Here is a 22,414-nt window from a genome sequence, read left to right as displayed (position 1 = left end):
ACACGCAGGGATGCATTCCAGCGGGACTGCCTGAGGGATGCAAAACAGAAAAAAAGAGGCAAGCCAGAAGAGCTCCCCACCCCCACTGCCAAGGTCTGCTTTCACAGGGCTCCCCCAGCTGAGCTGCAGGGACCATGGTGGGGGACAGAGCAGCTGGATGAGGGACGCGAAGCCAACCAAGGCCTGCCCCATAGGACTGGGATCACAGGGTTGGCTCAGCCCCAAAGACAACACTCCTGAGATGTCCCCCTCCCTCCCTGCCACCATCCCCAAGCAGGATTGAGCACCTCATGGGGCTCCTCACTACCCCTCTCTGCCCCGCAGGACCTGCACAGAGGCACAGCAGGACCATCAGCCTCCCAGCTGGGGGGTTCCATCACACATCTTCCCCTCTCTGGACAGGAAAGAGGCTCATGAGCATGTCCTCCCCAGGGCCAGTATCTGGGAGAGAGCAGCTTCCAACACCAGCTGCTCCCCCAGCAAGGAAAGAAGATCTGGGGATGAGGATGAAGGGCATGCATGGAAGAAACAGCATGAGAAAGTCAAGCCATTGCCAACTGGGCCAAGCTGTGCAATGCTAAAAAAGTCACCACAGGTTCCTCTTTTGTTCCCTCAGCCCCAAGCAGGGAAGCAAGGCTGGACCCCCTATGCCAACAGGGACCTCCTGCCCTCTTTTGATTTCATTGGTAGCAAAGCCAAAGCCCTTCAGGTTTCCCAGCAGCAGCCCAGGCTCTGCTGGACAGTGCCAATGGTGCATGTTGGCAAGAGAGAGCCTGGGCCTAAGGGAATGTGCTCAGCCTTCGGAGTTGCTGCAGCAAGGAGCCAACCTCTCTGGCTGTTGCTGAGAGCCAGCTATTCCACCCTACTCTGCCTTACTGGCTCACTCCTCTCTCCAAGGTAAATATTTCAGTTCTCCTCCCTCCAGACAGCAGCACTCTGCAGCTTCACAGATCTTCATCAGGTGAGCAGCAGCACAGTCACCTGATGATGGTCAGGGCAGTGGCAACCTCATTCTGCACCCACCCAAGGCATCACCAACGCTCATGACACCCCAGCACATCCCCAGCCACACCAGCACACGTACAAGGTACTGCCCTGCCCCCATCCCAGCATCAAAAAAACCCCAAAGCGCCCAGACCTGGCGCCAGAAGGTGGTGCAGCCCCAGCCGCGCTCTGCGCGGCCGCCCGCCCTGGACCGCAGCTCCACCAGCGGGGCGAGCGGCAAGTGGCCGTGAGCCGGCGCGGAGCCCCCTCGGGGGTTACTACCGCCGCGGATGAGCCAGCGAGGCACCGAGCGAGGCCGGCGGCACTCGCTCAGGCTCTGTCTGGCACCCGCTGCTGGCTGCGGCCGCGCTCAGGGTGCGGGCAGCGTGGGTGCTGGCGGCAGTTGCCAGTGCCCATCCGATGGCACGTGAGGACATCATGGAAGGTGACATTGTGTTCACCTTCCCTAAACACATCTGCACTGGGTCCCCACAACCCACCCAGACCCACTGCCAGTGCCTCTCCATCTGCAGAGGGTGCTCAGCCAGAAACTTCTCCAGCAGCAAGGAGATGCCAGGGAAGCAGGGAGCACAGCATTCTGCTCAGCCCCAGCGCTGCATGATTTCCGCAGCAGGGAAGAGCAGCCTCAGTGATTTCAGAAGATGCTAGTTTGCTACCACCCCGCTCCCCGCCCTCCCCCCGCACCTCCAGCACCAGCCTGCGAGCTCCACCTTCTCCCCAGCTTTCGTTTGGGCAGGCGTGGGCCAGCCGGGAGCAGCAAGGAGCGCCTGGTGCTGCCAGCTCACCCAGCCAGCTGCTCCCCAGGCTGTCCCAGCAGCTGGAGTCGTGGGAACACACCAGAAATCGCTAGAAAAGCATGAAAACATAAATCACACTTCCCATCTGCAATTCAGCACAGGGCTGGAGGCAAGGGGAAGCCGCTGTTTGTGCCGTTTCTAGACTTGCTGGGTTGGTGCTGCGTTCACTCAGTCTCTACTGGTTGAAGGGAAATGACAGCCAAGGACAAAAGGCTGAAACACCGAGACTTGAGGCACCTCTGAGAGCTGTGCTTGACTCCCAAGGAGCCATCTGGAGCACTCTAGTCTTGACACCCCTCCAGCACCACAGCCTGCCCATGCTGCTGTGCCCAGAGTGCTACAGGGGGATGCATCCTGCACCCATTCCACTACCCTCTATTCTAGCGGCTTCACAACCTGCAGCACCCTCACTGGTCGCTGGCAGGAAAGGAGGAGGAAGCTCCTGCTGACACTCCTGGCCAGAAAACCATCTTTTTTCTGCCTTTTTTTCCTGCACACATTTAATGCTGATGAGGTATTTCAAGCCACATTTGTTAGCACCTGCTGCAAGCGTCTCCAAAAGCAGCACTCATTCATCCCAGCCGCCCACACACCCTCAGCAGCCACAGCGGGAGGTGGGGGCGTCCCCAGGATCTGTGTCACCCCACAGGGAGCCAGCACAGGGACACTGACACCAGCCTCCTGTCTTCTGCACTGCTCTGGCTGGGCAAAGTGAGATGTGATGGGAGGGCACCTGCTTCCCTGCCCTACCAGGCAGCACAAATCCCTGCAGAGAGCAAGCAGACTCAGCTCCTACATCACCACCCGAGCAGGGCAGGATTAGGGCCCATGGGATCTGCCAATGGCATTTTCCCTTACCCCCCCCAGACCAGCTGCAGCATGGGGCCGTGGGAGGTGGGAATGAGGCAGCAAAAGGTATGGCACATGGCACCAAACTCTGCCATAAATAATCTCCCGAGCACAGCCAGGTTTTGCAGTCTTTCCTCCACCTTCCTCCAGCAAACCTGAGCGCGTCCTGGATTCCTAACCTGGAAATGGAGCGAGATGGTGGAAATAGCAATGGCTTTCTTCCCTCTTCTGGGAAGACAAAGATGAAGAGCAGCACTGCCAGGACAAACTGCAGCCTCACCTGGCTCTGTGGGCAGCACTGGCCACAGTGCAGAGGCTCTGTGACCCACAGGTGCACAAACTCTGATCCCTCTGCCCCCTTCCCAGCCTAGGAAAATTTCTCCCCTCCGATTAAGACACAGGACTGCCAAAATGATGATGCTTCATGTGGCTTTTCCAGTATGCCTGGAGGCAAATCATCTCATCTGCCACATGCATCAGCTCAGTGTAGGAAACGCCTGGAATAACAGCAAGGGTTTGTTCCTCCTTGCCACCCTGCTCTCTTGGGCCTGTCAGGAGTGCAGACTCCTCAGGACAGCATCAGTTGCTTGCATGCCACTGTGCCCAGCACGGCTGCATCTGTGGGTGCCACATAGCACAAGCAGGTGCCACTGCCTGGGCTGGCTGGCCTTGGAAGACAGTCCAGACACAAACAGCATGGCCTGCCCTCCCCACCTTCCCCCAGGTTATTCACCACTAAGGCAATAGTCTCCTCTCCCCACACACACCTTTCCTAGGAAGAATAACAAAGAACAAAAACGTGAAGCTGGAATCATTGGACACTTCCTAAGCCACTGTCCCAGCAGGGTTTGGGCAACCAAAAGGCAACTGGAGCAACACCCACAGCTCCAGCACACCCTGAGAGGGACCCACACAGCACCTCCACTGCACCCTACCACAACAGCACTGCCAGCGTGCCCCAGCCAGGAAACCAGCCCCAGTTTAATCCACTTTGGCCTGAAAAATTGGGTGGTGGAAACAGCGGAGAGGGGCACGCTCTGAAGGAGTAAGGGGATTATTACAGGTTCCTGGAAGGCTGGAGGCAGAAGCAACTGCCCACAGCACCCTCCAGGGCTGCCAACACCAGACCCTCTGTCAGCAGGGCACCCTGGCCATGGTTCAGCCAGGTGGGCTCCCGGCAGAGGCAGGGCAGGCACTGCACGCACACCGATGCTGCTGCGGATGCCTGAGCTCAGGCACAGACCTATTGATTCAGGAGCATTAATTGGTCCTCACTGTTCAAATACCCACCGCAATTAGAGCCGGTTTTTCCTTCTTCTCCGTCCCCCCCGCCCTTAGCTGGATTCTTCCCCTTGGCTCTGTACTTTAAACACCAAAATACCTCCAGCAGCCTTGGGGAGCGCGCTGCTCGCCCTGCATTTGTATCTCATTTACAGCCGGGCTCGGCGCAGCCCTAATGAACGTGCAAAGCGGGGTGGGGGGGGGGGGGGGGGGGAAGGACACCTACTGCAGGGGATGTTTACTGCCAGACTTCGAGTCCCTCAGTCATTAAGGGGGATTTGGAGATGGCATTGCCAGCTCCTGGGTTGAACCAAGCCCAGACTGGATGATGCTCAGCTGGAGCGACGGCACAGCTGTTCCCGGGGAGTTACCCTTCCCGCGCCGTGCGCATCGCAGAGGGCTACGGCTCTGCCCCACCACAGCCCGCCCGGCTCCCAGCTCCCCGCTAGCCAGGAACGCGGCGCTGACTGGAGTTGGTCTCATTCTCACTATTTCTTTCCACTGATTTCCTACCCGTGGCATCCCAAGCCAAAGCCCAGGAGAGAAACCGGCCAGGATTTCATGTTTAATTAAACCCCACCGAGCAGGCTGCAGTCCTCCTTCGAGGCCAGCACTGATGCTGTTATCACTGAGCCTCTCTGACATGGCAGGACATGGTCCCCAAAGCACTCACGGCTGGACAGGCCCTTGTTGGTGCCAGGGAGCTGGAGGAACTCCTGCCTGATGCTGAAACAGGGATCCCTGCTAAAGTCCATGGGTTGGGGCTAATTCCCATCCCAGAAGTATCACACACTTATCAGGGTAAGAAGCCCGATAGTTGGACATGTTACCCGAATTCTGTATTGATTTGGGGGCTTTACCAGCTCACTGCTGGTTGAATGGAGCCCTGGGATCTTCAACCTGGTGCCAAAACCATATTAGAAACCCAAAGCTGACTTCATTAGATTGGATAGGGAAAGGCAGGTTGTGCTCCCCAGCTCTGCCCAGGGTTTCAAATAAACCCAAACGAAGGTTCTCCTGGGTCTCCAGTGCTAAAGGAGGGGAGCGCAGTGCTACAGGCACCCATGGGGACTCCCAGCTCTGGCTCCATGCAGAAGAAAGGAGCTTCCTAGCAGAGTTGGGAGCCTCCAATAAAGCCACCCAAAACTGCAGGCTAATTCTCTGCCTAGGGACAACCAGTGCTGGGGACAGACAGTGGAGAGGCGGCTGTGACAAGGACCTCCCCAGGCTGGGGTTTTCTTTTCACCTGAGGCAGAGCAAGCTGTCTACACAAGGTTTCCCAGGGTGCAGAGCCAGTGAAAAGCAAACACACACAAAATCAGCTGTTTTGCACTTCCTCAACAGCCACCCTGACCAGTTCCAGCAAAATTTTGAAGAGGAGTAGAAGACACCTCAAAGATAAGCAAGGTCACCCAGATTTGCATCCAAAAATTTCCACCTAGGTAGGTGAGGAGTGGGGAAAGCATCCCCTTGATTCTGAACCACTAAGCATCCAGCACAAGCAACAGAGCAGAGGCAGCAAAGCACTCAATCAATTGTATGACAAGCCAGCTTTCATTTTGGGGTGAGGGGAGAGACTTACCATCAGGATGGAGCTGGGAAAGAGGGATGACAGCTGCTACTGCCCCAAAAGCCCCAGCACCACAATAGGCAAGCAGAGGTGGCTCTTTGCTGTTGGGGCTAACAGCCAGAAGACCTTTGGCACAGAGGTTTTCCACAGTTTTCATGTCCATCTATCACTGCTCTGATACTATGCCCAACCCAGACAGACTCAGACCTCTCCTGTAGCACCAGCCTTGCTCTTGGCCAGCATTTATCTTCCCACAACAGAAATCACAGGTAAAATTCCAAAAGGCCTGAACTGTTTCAAAGTCCCCTGGTCCCACCTGACAAGTGCACGAGCAAGGTCAGAGCTTAAGTTCTCCAGGAAGCCTGCAGGACTTGGACACTGCTGAATGTGTTACCTAACAATGTCTCCCAGCACCCTGCAGATCAAGCACCAGCCAGGAAGAGAAAAATAAATGAAAGAAAAGGTTGGCCTGAAAGTTCACCCCCCCAAAAAGTATTAACTAGCTCTGTTCAGTCTTTGAAAAGCCTCAGGTCTGTGAACCTTCCCAAAGCAATCACATTTGCAGGAGAGTTTATAAAACCCAGAGATACTCTTAAGTGTCTGTGCAATGTGCTTTTAATGCAACAGCAGGGGAAGAAGGGATGAAATGCATTTGCAAGAAACACTGCAGTAGCCCTGAATAAGTGAAATCCTAGACTTTTCAGCCTGATGGGGATAGGCTCAGGCAAGGGCTGCCTTTGCTGAAGCGATTCAGCAAGAGGGCTGTGCGCAGCACGTGTGCCCAGCTCGATGCCTGCAGCATTTCACAGGAGCCAGGGCTGCTCTGAGCACAGCCTTGCCACAGCCTGACCCTGCAAATCCTCATTAACCCACAGCAGCCAGGGCTACTGAAGGAGGTACTGAGCAAGCCACAGCAAGGGACTCCAGGGAGAGCTGGCACACGTCCTGCTGCTTCCCCCATGCTGAATGCTGCCCATCAGGGAGCGATGTTGCCAGCCTCTGCACCTTGCTTTGGTGGCTCAGAAACCCCCAGCTCAGGAAACTAAGGTGACCCCAGACACAGCAAGGAAAACCAGCCCACAAGTGCCTGCAAACATCCTACTGTGAAACCCTTCTGCCCACAGCAAGGCAGTCTCCGGTCCTCCAGCAGCAAATGCCTCTGGTCTTTTTCTCCCCCTTTCAACAAGGCAAAGCCCATCAGACAGTTCAGATGTTTCTGCCTCCCCACCTCAAAGAGCTGCTGTCCCTGTGAAAATAATTTTGAAAAAACCAAACACCTTCCCCTTCTTAATCAGCCTGTGGACATCCCACTGGGCTGCACCCTCAGCTCTGTCACCAGCCCAGTTCTTTGGAAGTCCTGGGGGTCCTGCAGCCCCTGAAATTCTCCCAGTTGCACCCCAGCCCCCCCTCCTCACAGCAGCATGTTCACCTTGGTATAAAGCCCAGCACCACCCCACCGAGCAGAGATTCAGCAGCTGCTAAGCAAGCCCCCGGCCCGTTTCCATGGGGACACCAGGCACATGTTGCTATGTGATGTTCCCTCTGTTACCATGGAGACAGCAGGGCTGTCGCCGTGCAGAGCTTATTAGTTGCCATGGCTATTAAAAAGCAATTGTCCTCTGGGGACCTCCAAGGACCAGGGCCACCGGCTTCCTCTGGGCAGCCTGCCTCTTTCTGGGATGTCACCAGCTCCCGGGAAGCCTGGTCCTTGAGGTCATGGTGACAGGCACCTCTGAGCTAAGATAAAGAGGGAGCCCAGCCTCACGTTTTCCCAGGGGAGCAATATCAGCCTTTAGGCCACGACATGCCCCAGCCCATAGGGTCCTTTACCCATATGTGAGCAGAGCATCCCAGCAATAAGGACTTAATGGTGAGGTTACAGTGACAGAGACCCTGACCCCCAGCACACAAGGTGAGCATGTAGAAGGGTCCAGCCATTATCAGCTCACTCAACTCTGTTGCACCTCATTAGAACAGCATGGAAGAGACCTCTTTGCCCCTCTTTGGAGATGACTGCATGACTAAAACCACACATTACCAAGCAAAACCACAACAGGACTCAGCCCTAACAGACAAAGTAGTGCTGCAAAATAAAGATAAGAGCATCATTCACCCCAAGGTCTTGCAGACAGCCCTAACCTGGACTTCCACAGGGGGAAAACACCAGGGTCTGAGGCCCCCTCATTTTGCTGTGAGACCACCCAAGACCACAGTGCTGCTCAGTTACTCTAAGGACCAGCACAGCAACTGCCCATAGGTTCATTTGGCATCTCCACAGCCAGATTTTTAGCACCTCCCTTCCTCCCTCCTCCTGCCTACAATAGCCTGCTGCAAACAGCACAGTACATTTGCTGCCTGCTATTTCTCCAAGTTCAGAGATATCCTTGATCCCTTCTCCAGCTTTTGCAGACACCTAGGCTACCAGTCCCCAGCCTGCAGGACCCCAGCAAAGGATCCGTCTCACCCATCACCCAAGCGTGGCTTCATACCCTGGCTCAGATCACAGCCCTGAACCTGCTGCTCTGTCTCCTCTCCAACTGCACTACAGGAGCAGAAACAGAGATGCAAGAAAGCCCTGGCTTTTACTTTTATTTTTTTCCCCCACTTTAGCCAGGCCTGGGCCCCAGTGTGGATCCCCTACGCTGCCCTGTCAGGATCATGTCTGAACCCATCTCTGTTTGATCATAAACCTTTTCCCCAGCCAGGTCAGAGCAGGGTTTTTATGTAGCCATATAAACCTCTACAGAAAATACTTGCACACTTTATTTAATAAGGTATTACCTTCTCATTATTTTGTTACATTTTCTAGGAAGGATATAATTTCTTCATTTGACTCCACTGGACAAAAAAAGCCCACAACTGAGAACCTATAGAAAGGTAAATTTCCCTGTAGTGGAAAATTAGATTCCTCCTACACAATACTATAGGATGATTTGGATATAACATACAGGAATAGAACATGCTATTAAACTGTATAGTATCTTTCTAGAAAGACCTACAGTATGGGAGTCTAAAAATTACTCCCCAAACCTCTTATCTTTCAACCTAGCCCAGCTGGTTTCCCTCCTCTTACATGCCGCAGGACTTTTCCTGTAGGGTTAGAGCTTTAATCTTGAGCACTGCCACAGCCACGCTCCAAGAAGAGCTCCAGACTCCTCTGGACACAACAAACCTAAGAAGGAAAACCTTTGGCCTTAGGGCAGGATGGCCAGACCCCACTCTCTCCCACAGTCAAACAATACTTTTCCTGGCAAAGCAGAGAGAGGCCCAGCTGGGGCAGAGCCAGTTCCAACCCCTTGGCTTCATAGGCACAAGGAAATTCTGTATTTCAGTTCAAGGAGCCTCCCCACTCCCAGCACTCGCTACCCAACTATTAGAGGGGTTCAAAGATTGCTTGGCTCTTCCATCCTCTCCCCACCTGGGCAGGAAAAAAAAAGGGTTAGCGAGAAAAGCTGCCTTTAGCTGTTGCCATAGAGACTCTCCAGCTCCACACAGAACCCCCAAATCTTGTTAAAAAAAAATATACAAATTTAAGATTTTAATAAGTGAAAACGCATGGGAGGGCAGGACCATCAGTGCACATCCTTGCCTTAATGGTCCCTGCCTTCAGATGCATTCATCCCTGGTTTAAGAGCATCCTCAGAGCCATCTGGGAGTGGGGCTGGGGAGAGGAAGGAAAGCAATGAAAACCTCATCCACTTCTGATTTTTTCTCTCCCCACCAAAGCAGCCACTCACTGTCCAGGCTGATTTCTGGACCAATAACCCACTGGCCAAGCTGTTCGTGTTCCTGCTTCCTTCATCCACTGCCAGGAAAAGAAAATCCAACAACACAAGCTAGGCAAAAATACTTCCCAGAACAGCCACTACTTCTCCCAGAAACTTCACCTCACAGCCCGTGCCGGCAGCAGCGGGGGAAGGGAAAATCCCAGCTTCTAGCACCACGAGATGTTTTTGTGACCATCTCCAAACTACTCTTTTCTGCCACATCCTCCATACTGACTCCCAGCCCGACTTCCACCACAACCACAAATCAAACACTGTGGGATCAACTCACTGCTCTGGCATTTTCCCTGCCTGGCAGAGCCCCGGCTCTGGCCATGGCTCCCAGCTAAGACAAACACTGCCGGGAGCACGCTCCGGTGGCTGCCTTTCCCCTGCCAGCCCGGGCAGCACGCTGTGGCATTCCAGGGTGGCCAAAGGACCCTACTTTAGCACCAATTTAAGACTTGCCAGCAAGTTTGAGCAGGGGGTGGCATCCTGTGGTGGCTCAAGATTGGAACAGTGGTTTCACCAGGCAGCATAATGCTGGGGATAACCAAGGCTGTGGTGCTGAGGAAAAGCCTCCAGTGCCAAGAGGTGTTGTGTTTCATGCCTGAGGATACAAAGTTTGAGGAACACTGAAACAAGGAACTCCAAAAAGGAGCAGTGCTGGCCCAGGGAATATTGTTCTATGAGCTCAGCCTACCCAAAGCAATGGAAAACATCACAGGCTGACCCCGAAGGGATGCGCAGGACTCAGCGTGCGGGGGCTGAGCTGAGAGTCGTGCCACCAGCATCCACCCAAGGGGCCCAGAGGGGAGCTGGGGGGAGATGCAGGCACCCATGACAGCACCCTGAAAAAGGGGATGCTGCCATGCACATCCCAGCAGCCCAAGCTGCTCCATAGCTGCCAAGGCAGGGAGGGATGAAGACCCAGGGACCCTGGCACGCTGCTGTAGAGGTGAGTTTGGAGTCTGCCTGCAGCCCAGGCAGGCTGAGGTCTCACTCCAAAACCTCCTACCACAACTAAGCTCCCATCCACTCAGCTTCTGAGCCAGCCCTTCATATTTAACTTGCTGCTGCACACCCAGATGCCCATCAGGATTGCTTTCTGCTAACCTCATCCCTCCCAGCACTGAGGGATGCAGGACACATCCACACCACCATCAGCTCCTCCAGAAACAAAGAACTGGAGTCAAGACCTAGCTGGCAAGGAAAATACTGGAAGGAGATAGTGCAGATGAGGAGTTGCAGGAGCCACTCCAGCATCAGTTCATCTTTGGAAATGAGAGGACTTTGGCTTAAAGGTCACTAGGAGAGGAGTTTTGGGGCTCCCTTTGTGGAATGACAGTATCATCTAGGTTAGAAAAGACCATCAACCCCAACTGCCAACCCAGCACAGCCAAGGTCACCACTAAACCATGTCCCTCAGCACCACATCTATGTGTCTTTTAAACCCCTCCAGGGATGGGGACTCAACCACTTCCCTGGGCAGCCTGGTCCAGGGATTGACAACCATTTCAAGGAAGAAATCTTTCCTCATGTCCAACCTAAACCTTCCATGGTGAACTTGAGGCTGTTTTCTCTTGTCTCATCATACTTTTGCTCTTCTTGCCCTGCGAAAGCAGGTCTCACTCAGCACCATGCCCTGGGCTCTGCTCAACCTATGGTGAGTACACACATGTATGCATGGGCCCTATGGGAAACCCTACAGCTGCCCTGGAGTCTCCCAGATGCTCTCAGGGCTGTTGTCAGGCTCAGGGTGAGGGCTCTGCTCAGGGACCCTCAGTCTTCCTGTCTGCTCTCACTCCCCTTTTGCTCTAAAGTAGCCAGGTACACATGGGCACAGGCAAGCACAAGCATGGCCTTCAGATACAGGGTTGAGGCAGAGAGTGTCATCTCCTGCTGCCAGATAAAGGGTATGGACCATTCCAAATAGGATACAACAGGATTCCCAAGTGCCGGGTGCTGACAGCACCCAGCCTTCCCCATCCCCCTGAGCAGCTCCCTCGCCTGCTTTCTTTCTTGCTGTGCCTGTGTGTGGGTGTATTTGGAAACGAGATCTTTCCAGCTGAACTGCAAAATGAAATGCAGAGATCACAACTCCTCGAATAGCTTCATCATGCACACCCCCCGCCCCCCAACCTCCATCCTGCCCCCAATGCAAAACCCAGGGAATAGTGGGGGGGGGGGGGGGGGGGGGGGAGAGATAAATCAGAGGTGGAAAAATCAAGGGATTTGGCAGCTGAGGGGATTTGGCAGAGGGAAGGAGGAAGAGGCACAGCAAAATGCTTTCAGCTCATCCTTTTGTCCCTCAATTCACCTCCAGACTTGCAGCTTGACCACCACTTGCTCAACCCTCTGTGCTCCCAGAGCTGGGATAACCCAGTTTCATGGGGCTACAAGAACAGAGAAAACAAAACCCAGCCAAAAGCCAAGGCCCTAACCCAGGTGTGAGATTTGGACACCCACTGCTGGAGAGGCCAGAGCCCATTTACTGAGTGAAGCATCTCCACCCTCGCTGGGAGCTCCCTGCACTGCCCCTCAGCTCCTCCACTGTTTTCCAGCCTGGTCAAAGGCAGGATTCCCCCACACTGCTGCCACAAGCAGCTCTGAAGAGTAAAGGGCTTCGATTTGATTCAGGTGGGGGAAATTGCTCCCACAGGAGCTGTGTATTGGTGTCTGGAGAGGAGAAGCAGAGTACTGAGAAGGGGTGCAGGAGGGAATGGGATATGCTCCATTCCAAGGGATGGGCTGGCAGGGTGGAACAGGCATCCTATCAAATCTCCTGCCAGCAATGCCTAACCCAGGCAAGGGAATACACCAGGGCCTGGAGTGATGGGCAAGGGGCTGAAGAGGGCTTGGAGGACCACTCACCTGGCCCAGGGACTTCTCTGCCACCATGGGCTGTGCTGGAGGAGAGAGTCAACAGGCACTGCCATAAGGAGAGCCAGGTACAGAGTTACTTCCTACTCAAACCAGAACCCACAAGCTAATCCCCATTAGCTGGAGGAGCACAGGCTGCTGTGGCTCAGCCACTCAGAGATGTCTCAGCATCTGCTCCAGCCTCCTGAAGGGACCAGGACAGCCTGGCCAACACCTTCACCAAACCACATGTTTCTCAAGCTGCTGACTCCACACACACATGGACACAACAGTGAGAAGCCCATCTGCCTGGGTGTGAGGCACACCAAGCTGTGAAATGCCCCATGGCTGGCATGCCTGGGGTTGGTATCGCATCCATGGGGTCATTCAGACTGGAGCATCTGCATAACTAAGGGGTGAAAGGGAACATCTTGCTCCTCTGCCCAGGCTCATGTATACACCAACTCCTTGTTCAGGGTTGTTGAGGTGTATGCTGAGACCCTGAGTTTATCTCATCAAGCCATCTTCTACCCTCAGACAACAAAGTCCCAGGCACAGGGGAAAAGAGAGTGGTTAATAGCATGAGGCTCCAAACGAAAACCATCCTGACTCCAGCTAAAAAGCTTCACAGGTGCTTCTCCCCCAAGCTGAATCTTGCTCCACACCCTCCAGCAGCAAGCCAGCCAAGGGGATTACAAACAATAAAGCAACTTATGCAAGGCAGAGGCTTTCAAGATTTATGCTGCATGCTAGCAGTAAAGTGCAGATACATTCCCCTCTGCACGTGGCTGGGTCTTTTGTCAGAAGAATTTGGATTTTTGACCGCAAGAGTCAGAATGAGCATCAGACACAGACCTGCACTGCGACCCCGAGCAGATTGTGGCCTCAGGAGTATTATCCTGAGACATATTTATGGTCCTCCAGAGCAAGATAAGTCAATAACCACATACAGTAGCAGTTACGAGTCAGATATTAATTTAATTCCTCTCCTCCCTGTCTGACCAAATCAGCATTAATTCAACGGAGCACCAGGGCCCCCTTGTTTCTCATTCTTATCAGGGTTGCTCTTTTCACCCTTTAAGATGAAATTGCTACAGCCAGGCTTCCTGGACGTGATGGTTCCCAAAGTAAAGATATCCTGCATCCAACAGAGCCACAGGGACCATCAGCCTGGACCCGGGCTTCATGCTATTAGCAGCCAACAGCTATGAAGGAGCAGCTGGTTAAAGTGCAGGCCACTATATGCACTTCAAAGCTTTATTCAATCTGCAGCAGAAGGAACATTTTATTCCTATGGACCCCAGAGCTGAGCAAGAGTCAAAACGTTTGCTCCTTCATGCAGGACATGGACAAGTCAGCCCCAGGGGCTGAATGTCCCCCCATACCAAAGGCATTACTCACCACCACTCTGGAGCCAGGTTCCTCCTAAGCCTATCCTAAGTCTAGTCTCAACAGAGAGCTAAAAATGAACCTTATTCATGATTAACATTTGCATAGCATGGCTGGCAGCTTTACACCAAATAAGAGTTTTAGCAGACGGAACAGTGGACATAGGGGCAAGCTCTGACCTCCAGAAGAGAGTTTCAGCCTTGTTGTGGGTTAATTGAATTAACAAATCATTAACAAGTCCTGTTCACCATCTGGGCAGGGGAGGGCTCTGCCTTGGGCTGCTCTTACCATCAGCATCCTGGGGAGCACATAGAGGCAGTCTAAACCTGACCTGATTAAGTTCTGAAGCACAGGAAATCCTGGAGGCACAAACCCTCTGGGACTGTCAGGCTTCGAGTGCTGGTGAATCCCCTTGCCCTGCTCAGCTGCCAGTTTGCTTTCAGTCCTGGAGTTAGGGAGCATCTCCAGGCTGTGGGAAAACATCTTGGAAGAGACCCAAATTAGAGATAAATAAGGATGCTCTGCACCAGGAACCCTGTTAGTGTGGGGCTAGTATCTGGATTACAGTAACTAAATCCCCTTTTCTTTATAAGCTGGTCTGTGCCAAGCTCCAAGTCCTTGCCCATCACCTGCTTTGGCTTTTCACTCCCATTTTCAGCCCCTCCCACCCTCACCCCTGGATTTCATATCGCAGCAGAGGGAGAGAAAGCCTGGAGGCCACAACCAATGGGAAAAACACAAGCTACCAAACAACAGCCAGCCCCTGCTGGCTAGGGAACATCAAAAATCCCCAACAGAACCACGTTACAGGCACCAGAGCCAACCAAGAGACAATTTCCATCCACTTGTGACTAACCAGTGAACTTCTGAGGGTTGAATCATGACACATCCCAGGCCCACAGACACGTGCACAGCCCCAGCTTGGGGCTTGTGCTGGGATCTGCCTGGCTACTGCGGGCCTCAGCTGTGCGATGCTGCTGCTGGCCCTCGACAACCATTTCCCATAAGGCAGTAACCAGCACCATGGCAGGCAGCACCACGAGCGAGCCTCCGAGTTTCTCTCAGCAAATAAGCTGAGGCACAGGAAATTCCATAGAAACATGAACAAAAATGTTTTATCTGTGAGGGTGACAGAACACTGGAACAGGCTGCCCAGGGGGACTGTGGAGTCTCCCCCTCTGGAGATACTCAAAACCCAACTGGATGTGTTCCTGGGTGATCTGGTCTAGGTGACCCTGTTCTGGCAGGGGGTAGGACTGGATGATCTTTCGAGGTCCCTTCCAGCCTTTAATATTCTGTGAACTATTCATACTGAAAAATGTGCTTTTTCCATCTGCTGAAAGCCTTTTTGCTTGAGCTCTGGTAGGAAGCAGATGTGAGAGCATCCCAAAGCACAATCGGCCATTACTCACTCTGTTATATAAAACCAGGAGAATTTCCTCCTTTCTTCTTTTTTTCATTTCTTAGCGCCAGACCAGATTCCTGGGTGAGAGGCCAAGCCTGGCCAAAGCCAAAGCCAAATGAACCCAGGCTGGGGGAAACCTCTGCGTGCATCACCGACCAAGAGGAATATTTCACATCTAGGTCGCTCAGCGGAGAGCCAAGGTGCTGGGGAAGGGAAAGCCACAGTCTGGCCTCATAACAAACCCAGAAACACTTAAACCTCCTAATTAACTAGGAAATTCAACCCCTTCCAAACCACAGCAAAGCTTCAAAGCCCTCCCAACCTGAGTCCGGATGCTCTTTCCCCATGGATGGCCCCGCTTCCCCTGTCCCTCCTCCCCACCCACAGTGGCCAGCAAAGCCACCAGGGCCAAAGGCTCCCCGAGGCTCCTCTTCCAAGGGAAAAGGATTTCATGACCCAAGTGAAAACAGCTATCGGGGAAGTTCATTTTGGCCAAATGGTTTGCTCCCTTCCAACAAAACAGTAGAAAAAGAAAAGGAGCACTAAGTAAGATTGGGCAGGGAACTTGGGCAATTAATAACTTGGTCTTTTCAGCACAGAAAAAAAAAGTGAAACAGAGTTTAAAGCAAAAAATAGAAAAAAGGCATTTTTCAGCATGATGCCAAAACATCTGCAGGGGGTGTGGGGGCAGGAAAAAGCAGAAAATTTTCTATGCATCATAAAATCCTGGGCATTTCCAGACTGGCTCCAACACTTGGTGCTACTGAACAGCAAAGAGAGCACAAAAGCCAGTCAAGTACCGAGCAGCAAGTCTGCACAGATCGGCCAGGAGACAGATTGGCCCCATGGATGATGGCAGCTGGGGTGGTCTGGCCCCATCCCCAGTTACTACCATTCTGGGCATGAGGGGCTGGGGAAGAGGCTGCGATCGCCTCCCAGCCACCCTGCCTTAGCTCCTGGCCCCAGATGAGAGGTCTCCAGAGACAGCCCCACGTGGGAGCCCTTGTTGCGGATTTCCGACAAGGAGCCAAAGCAGATCTGTCCCCGAGCAGAGTCCCCGGGCTGGACGGGGCTCCCCCTCCCTGCTGGGGCTCCCCACGCCAGGATGACATAACCATGAACTGCATGAGGCCAAGCCTTTTGTCTGCGCGCTGGGAGAGAGGGAGGGAAAGGAAGAAAGAAAGAAAACTTCTGGAAGTCATTATGATTCCTCTGCTCCAGTCTTCTTTTTGGCAGACAGCTTCCCTCTCCCCTTCCTTCCCCCCCACCCCAGCCTGCTCAAAATGCCAGCCTATGATTTTTAAATGAGAAAAAGCTGCTCTGCACTCCAGCACTTGGATAAACTCCTACACAAACTTCCAGATGTGACACAAAAGCCTGGAAGAGAGAATTCGGAGAAGAATCTCCTTAAAAAACACACACACAAGCAGGGAGCAAAGGAAGAGCCCAACTGCTGGCACTGCCAGGCAGTGGACAAGTCCAGAGATCCTTGGTGAGGCACAATGTGTTACCTAGATTAGGACTGGGTGGCTCTTGCTCTGCTTAGGAGGCAGTAAGGAGAGGGATGCACCCACCTCTGGGAGGTAAATCCCACCAGCTGCTCCTGCTGAGCTCCCAAAAGATTTGGGAACAGCAGGGAAGAGGTTTTCCATTTCCCCAGGAGAAGGGAAATAACCACTGCACCCTCATGCAGCCCTTGCTAAAAAGCAATGGCTCCAACTTCTCTTCTCACACTGGAGCTGACTTGAGCCCAGGGATGTACCAGCACCTGCCTTGGGCAGCAGCAGGATGCTCCACCCCAGCTGGGGAGGCCAAGGGGCTGCAGGACCTCCCCAAGCTTGGCATGAGGTTTGGGTGCCCTGGGACAGATCAGATGCTGGTGAAGCAAACAGATTCTGACTCCTTTGTGTTTGGGGTTTTTTTAAGAAAACAAGATCCTTTTCAGCTCTAAGCTCTCAAATCAAAGCTTTTTCCCTTGTTAAACTCCAAAGTGGGGTTGGAACAAATGCACTGAAGAAAGAGGCTCCATGCACCCTCCCCTCAAAGCACACCCTTTTGCTAACAAAAAAGAAATAGCTATTTTTAACCCTGTGGTACAGCTGAACCCTTCAAACAGCAGCACATGCAACACCCAGCTCACCACACCGCCAAGGAGGGGCTGAAGACCTCAAACACCCTCCAAGGTGATGGGGGCTGTGCTCACCCCCTGCCCATGCCATGGGCATCCCCACAGGAACCCTCCAGGAGGCTCTGTCAGGGCTAAGGAGGCCAAATTACAGCCCAGCAAGCTTGGTTCTCGTCCCCAGCACATAGGAGGCTCCCTGCTCTGGGGCAGTGGGACACAGGAATGTGCCCCTTCAGGACAGCTGGGTCTGGCCAGGTCAGCAGGGAGCGGTGCTGGCACACAAACCCAAAAGGCTTGGGGTGAGCTCAGCAGGCAAGGGCTGAGCAGCCTCCTTGGCAGACCCAGCACTGCCTCCCACAAGGCACTGAGCTCCAGCACAACCTCCCTTGAGCCAGCCCAGCACAGACCTCAGCTATGTCTTGGCGTGAGGCCCCAAGGGCTCTGGGCCCGCTCCTGGAGGCTGACAGCCATCTGCAGCTCTGCCAGCTTCCAGCAAGAACAGGGACACTCAGCAGCTCCCTGGGACAAGGCCTTTGATCATCTGCCCCTTGCTAATGGCAAGTGAGAGGAGCCATGCAAGGCAGCTGCTGGATGAGCCCTCTGGGGTTTACTGCAGGCCAACAGCAGGGCTGGGTGCCCTGACCAGATGTGTTTCTTCCCTAAAGCCATTTTTGAAACCCAAATTCTGAGGACCGTGCAGAAGAACAGCCAGGCGAGACCGGAACACTCCTCTCAGTGCCACCCAAATCTCCTCCCCAGCAAGGGTATTCACAGGGCTGCCCTTCATCCAAACCAGGAGGAAAAGGCAAGATTTCAAACAGTTCGGGGGTAGCTCCTCAGAGCAGCACCTTTGAGTAGCTTCTTGCAGCCCCCACTGCCAGTGAGCTGCTCTCCAGGCAGCAGAGCTGTGCAGGTAGCCAGGGTGCTGGGAAAGGGGCAGGGTTCAGCATTCCAATTGAGATCACAGGCCCTTCACTTACACTGCTATTTTCCTATTCAGAGCTTTTAACACCTAGCAGTACCATCCTCCCCACTTTCTCCATCCCTGCTCTTCAATCACTCCACAACCCTTCAAGAAATAGCTTCATTTCTTGTCTCTGATCAGAGGAGCAGCCTGGCACAGACCCTGCTGCAGCCTTTCATCCTCCCAGACTTCATGGTGCTTTTATTTTTTAAGTGAGTCAAGTAACCAGGTTGCCTCCTTTTCCTCCCCACCCTGAGATGCCAGCTTCTCCTCTTGCTGCCTTGCCAGCACACACACCAGAACACCCTGCCTGTCACCACAGCCCTTCCCAGCCACAAGCCCATAGCTCCAGCACCATGACTTTTAAACACATCCCACCCATATCCCATGTCCTTTTGACCCAGGCAGTCCTGGCCCCAGGCAGCGCCTTTCATCCCAGAGTTATTTGGGAACATGCTGGTGGGAAACCAGGCTCATCCCATCTCAGGTCCTCTCAGCACTCAGAGGTTTTCACTCAGAGCCCATGATGGAGGGGAAGAGGAGCACAGCTCTGAAAGACTGGTGGAGTTTTAAGGTTAAAATCCCAAGATTTCAGGTTCTGGAGTATTTCTGGATCAGGACAGACTTCATGACCTCTTTCTAGTCCTAAGAGAGAGGAGGAGCAGGAGTGCAGTGAAGGTCTCCTCATCTCTGCTCCAGACAGCAAGGAAAACCATCTCTGGCCAGGCAGAAGATGCCCTGAATGGCAACATGGTAGAAAAGCCTGACAAACCATTGACACATGACTTTGCACCCTTGCTTGCCCTGACATATCAGTCATTGCTCTACCCCTAACCCCACATCCTTGTCTCTGCTACCAGTCATGGAAGCTGCCCAGAGAAAGGTGGAGAACAGCATCCCAGGGGCTGCTGCTGCACCCTGGGGTCATGATCTGTCCTTTCTGAGTCAGGGAAGGGAGCTGCAGGTGCAGGAGCAGCCCCAGAACCTCCTCCCAACACTTCATCAACAGCGAGATCTATCAGCCAGATTAGCACACTGGAAAAGGTTCCCTGCCAAGCCAGCATGCCCTGCATCTCCACAGGCACAGCTCAAATGAGAGCCTTCCCATCCAGCTTCTGCATGGGCAGCCAGCCTCACCCACAGAAAGCTAAAACCACCTGAGAGAGCAGCAGAAGCCACAATCCCTCAGGGGCTGGAGTAGGAGCCACCAGCCACATGAGCACAAGCGTTGTCACTCCTCTCCAGGGCAGCTGGTGGCAACAAAGACTTTCCATCAACATGATTACATGGTTTTATCACCAGGGCATGATTCCTAGAAGGGCTGCTTTATTAGACCACCACACTAAAGAAAAAAAAAGAAAGTGATAAATACAAATAAGCTATGGGCTCAGCTCCAACACTTGAGCTGCAGAGAGCTGGAGGGATGAGCAAGATGCTGCTCTGCTGAGCAGCCTGGCAAAGCAGTGGGACACAGTGTGGGTGCCAAGCTAGCCACTGCATCTCTCTCAGCTCTAGGTTAAATCACCTTTTTCGTGTTGTTTTTAAGTAGACTTCCCAATTCTGGTTCACTGACCCTGAAAACAAACAGCCACATGCAGACACACCAGCGGCATCGTTCCCTGTGGCCCCAGGGCTCCTGGCAAGTGCCTTTCAGTGTCCATAATGAGTGGAAAAATTAGCAACAAGGAAAATCCCAGCTTGCAGGACTGCACCTAATGCTCATCCCCTGCTCACAGTGGTGCTTGCAGGTGCCCACATCACCACTGATTTTCCAAGGACAAAAGTTAATTTGCTTGTATTCGCAGCTACAGAGAAAGAGACATTCTGAGCCATTACTGGGGTGGGGGATTTTACTGAAAATAGCTAACACCATGCAGGTGTTCACAGATGCTTCAAAACAACATCGTTAGGAAGGAGGAAAACAAAGAAAATACTTGAAAATGTATTTAAATCAGTCATAGTGGGCAATAAGAACACATTGACTTGCAGCCTGTTGTTTATTCCCAAAACAGAAGGCTTCACGAAGTTGCAAGATTTCCTAGGATGCTGAAATAAATGCAACTTTGAACTGCTTAACTGGTGTGAGAGATCTTGGGGCAGACCACTGGGAGCATTCATGACTGGGAAGAGAAATCTTGGGGTTCCCCTCCTGGGGGACATTTTAGGAAAGAAGGCAGCCTCTCTCTCTGATAAATTATTGCTGAAGCTCAAGTAAAACAATATTCATAACTCCAGCCGACCCTCCCCACTCCCCCACTCCTCCCGGGCACACCGACCTCAGCCGAGGTGATTCCTAATAGTTCCCACACGGCAGGAGCAGGGGAAGGTATCCTGGCCCTCTGTACCATGGAGCATCTCCACTACCACACAGCATCTCACGCTCCAGATGTGTATTCTCCTGCCTCTCACACAGGCAGAGCGGCACAGACCCCGGGCGCTTCCCACTCAGGCAGGCGGCAGCTGTCCACTGGAGCCACACTGCTGCACTTTAATTGATGGGGGGGGGGGGATTGTTTTGCAAACAATAAATGGAACTCGAGTTTGGGGATGGCAGAACACTTGAGACGTTACAAACCATGTCCTGTTTTTAACTCGAAGGGAAGCTCTAAAAGCATCAAAGCCATAGCAAAAAGCAAATTTTCTTTTGTCTTTCCCATTTCTCTCCCCCCTTTCTGGTAAAAGCTTGAACTTGACTAAAGCAGCTCGGACACAGAAGCTGTGCTGGAGCGGACAGGGAGTTTGAAAGGAGGCCAGGCTCCTTTGCGGGGGTCACAGCTCACCTGAGGACCGGGCAAGCACCATCCTTGCCCGATGCACATTCTGGGGATCACGTTCCCCGCCTTGCCCAAACCGCTCCAAGCAAGCACATCCTCCAGGGGCTGCTGAGAGCAGCCCTTCGGCTGGCCTCGCACGCCGGGAATTATTTAGGGACCGCGGAGCCAGGCAGCAAAACAGCTCCCCTCCCTCCCCCCGTGCCACTGCCTCCCCCCTTAAAACCCTCGGGAAAGGAACTAGGGAGCCTAGAATGGGCGAGAAACGGACTTGGGCAGAAAGAACGGCTCCGCAAGGTGGGGAGCCTGGGGTCAGGGTCCCTCGGCGTGCCCGAAGAAGTGAGGGCATCAGAGGCGAACAAGCCCCAGGTGAGGAAGGACCGCCCCGGGGCTCCCACCCCGACTGCTCGTGGAGAGGAGCGGACGAACCCGCGGGACCCCAGGCATCGCGAGGGGGTGGCTGGGGATGGGAAGCTCCCCACAACCCCGCGTAGCCGGGGAGCGCCGAGCGCCCTGCAACAGCCCGGAAAACTTCCCGGCAGGGCACCGGAGAGAGGACGAGCGCTGCCCCTGGGTACCCCCACCCCAGGGATGGAGCATGATGGGTGCCCCCCGCATCCGGCTCTTTCCCCATTACCTGCCGGGCTCTAGCCGAGAGGTGACCCTCGCCTTACCCGCCGCTCCGGGGAGAGGAAGGGGGTCGGGGCTTACCTCGCCTCCGAGCACCTGCAAAGGATACGGGTTACAGACAAGGCGGAGGCACCAGCTCCGCGGTCGGCTCTCCTGGCTCAGGTAGAAGAAGACGACGGGGGCCAGCGCCGGGTAGGGCAGCCCCTCAGCCTCCGAGCCGCCGCTGCCCGCCTCCCTGTCCCCCTGCTCCGGACGGACCCCGGCCCCGGACAGGTCGTTAAGGCGGATAAAAGTCTTGGCTCTGCCTGGCTCCAGCTCCTCCTCGGCCGGTCGCGGTCCATCCTCGTCCATCCTCCGGCCGGCAGCCCCAGGAAAAGCCAGGGCGACACGGGGCGAGCCGTAGGGGAAGCACCTAAAGGGGCGCGGCCATGCCGGGGGGCTGGGGGCGGCGGGGCGGCTTCAGCGCCGGGGTGGCATGGTCGGTCGAGCCGCTGACTCGCACCCCGCCGGGGCCGGGCCGCCCCCCTCGCCCTACCCTGCCCTGCCGTCTGCGGGCTCTGTAGCTCCTCCTCGCCGTGCCTCCGGGGGCCCGAACCGGGCGAACCGCGGGCAGGGAGGGGGTAAGGCAGCGGCGAGGCGGCCCCCGCTGCTGGTGCTGGCCCCCACCCGCGGGGCGGGCCGCCTTAGCGTTTCTACCTGCCCCCTCTGCTTCCTATCAGCTGCCCAGTGCTCCGAGGACAGGCAGCAGAAGATGCTCCTCGAACAGCCGCGCAGAGCCGACCGCTCCGCACAGCTGGATCCCTCACTCCAACTTCAAGTCCCGGCTCCTCCTCCCCCTGCCGCCAATGGGGCCTCGCCCACGGCAGCTGCGCGCCTCCCTATTGGCTGCTGTGGGTGCCCGTCCGGGCAGCACAGCTGGACGGGCAGGCACGGTCCCTCGGCAAGGTCCCCCGGCGCGGCGGCGGAGCTGGACGGGGCGCACCCGCCCGGCTGGGGGTCACG

General features: G+C 54.4%; 1 protein-coding gene across 20 annotated transcripts in view; it reads right to left on the bottom strand.

Moving 5' to 3' along the window:
• Nucleotides 1-21,932, bottom strand: part of CACNA1G (calcium voltage-gated channel subunit alpha1 G) — a 129,618-nt gene extending 107,686 nt beyond the window's left edge. For all 20 annotated transcript variants that reach the window (XM_054170501.1, XM_054170502.1, XM_054170503.1 and 17 more), the window contains exon 1: nucleotides 21,522-21,932. In XM_054170501.1, coding sequence (XP_054026476.1) covers nucleotides 21,522-21,763 — 242 coding nt within the window. In that variant the 5' untranslated portion in view covers nucleotides 21,764-21,932. The remainder of the gene's footprint in view (nucleotides 1-21,521) is intronic.
• Between the last annotated feature and the right edge of the window lie 482 nt (nucleotides 21,933-22,414).

The sequence above is a fragment of the Dryobates pubescens genome, chromosome 20, assembly GCF_014839835.1.
Source record: "Dryobates pubescens isolate bDryPub1 chromosome 20, bDryPub1.pri, whole genome shotgun sequence".
Classification (NCBI taxonomy): domain Eukaryota; kingdom Metazoa; phylum Chordata; class Aves; order Piciformes; family Picidae; genus Dryobates; species Dryobates pubescens.
Note: the sequence above shows the minus strand (reverse complement) of the source record. Positions and strands in the feature narration are given on the sequence as shown.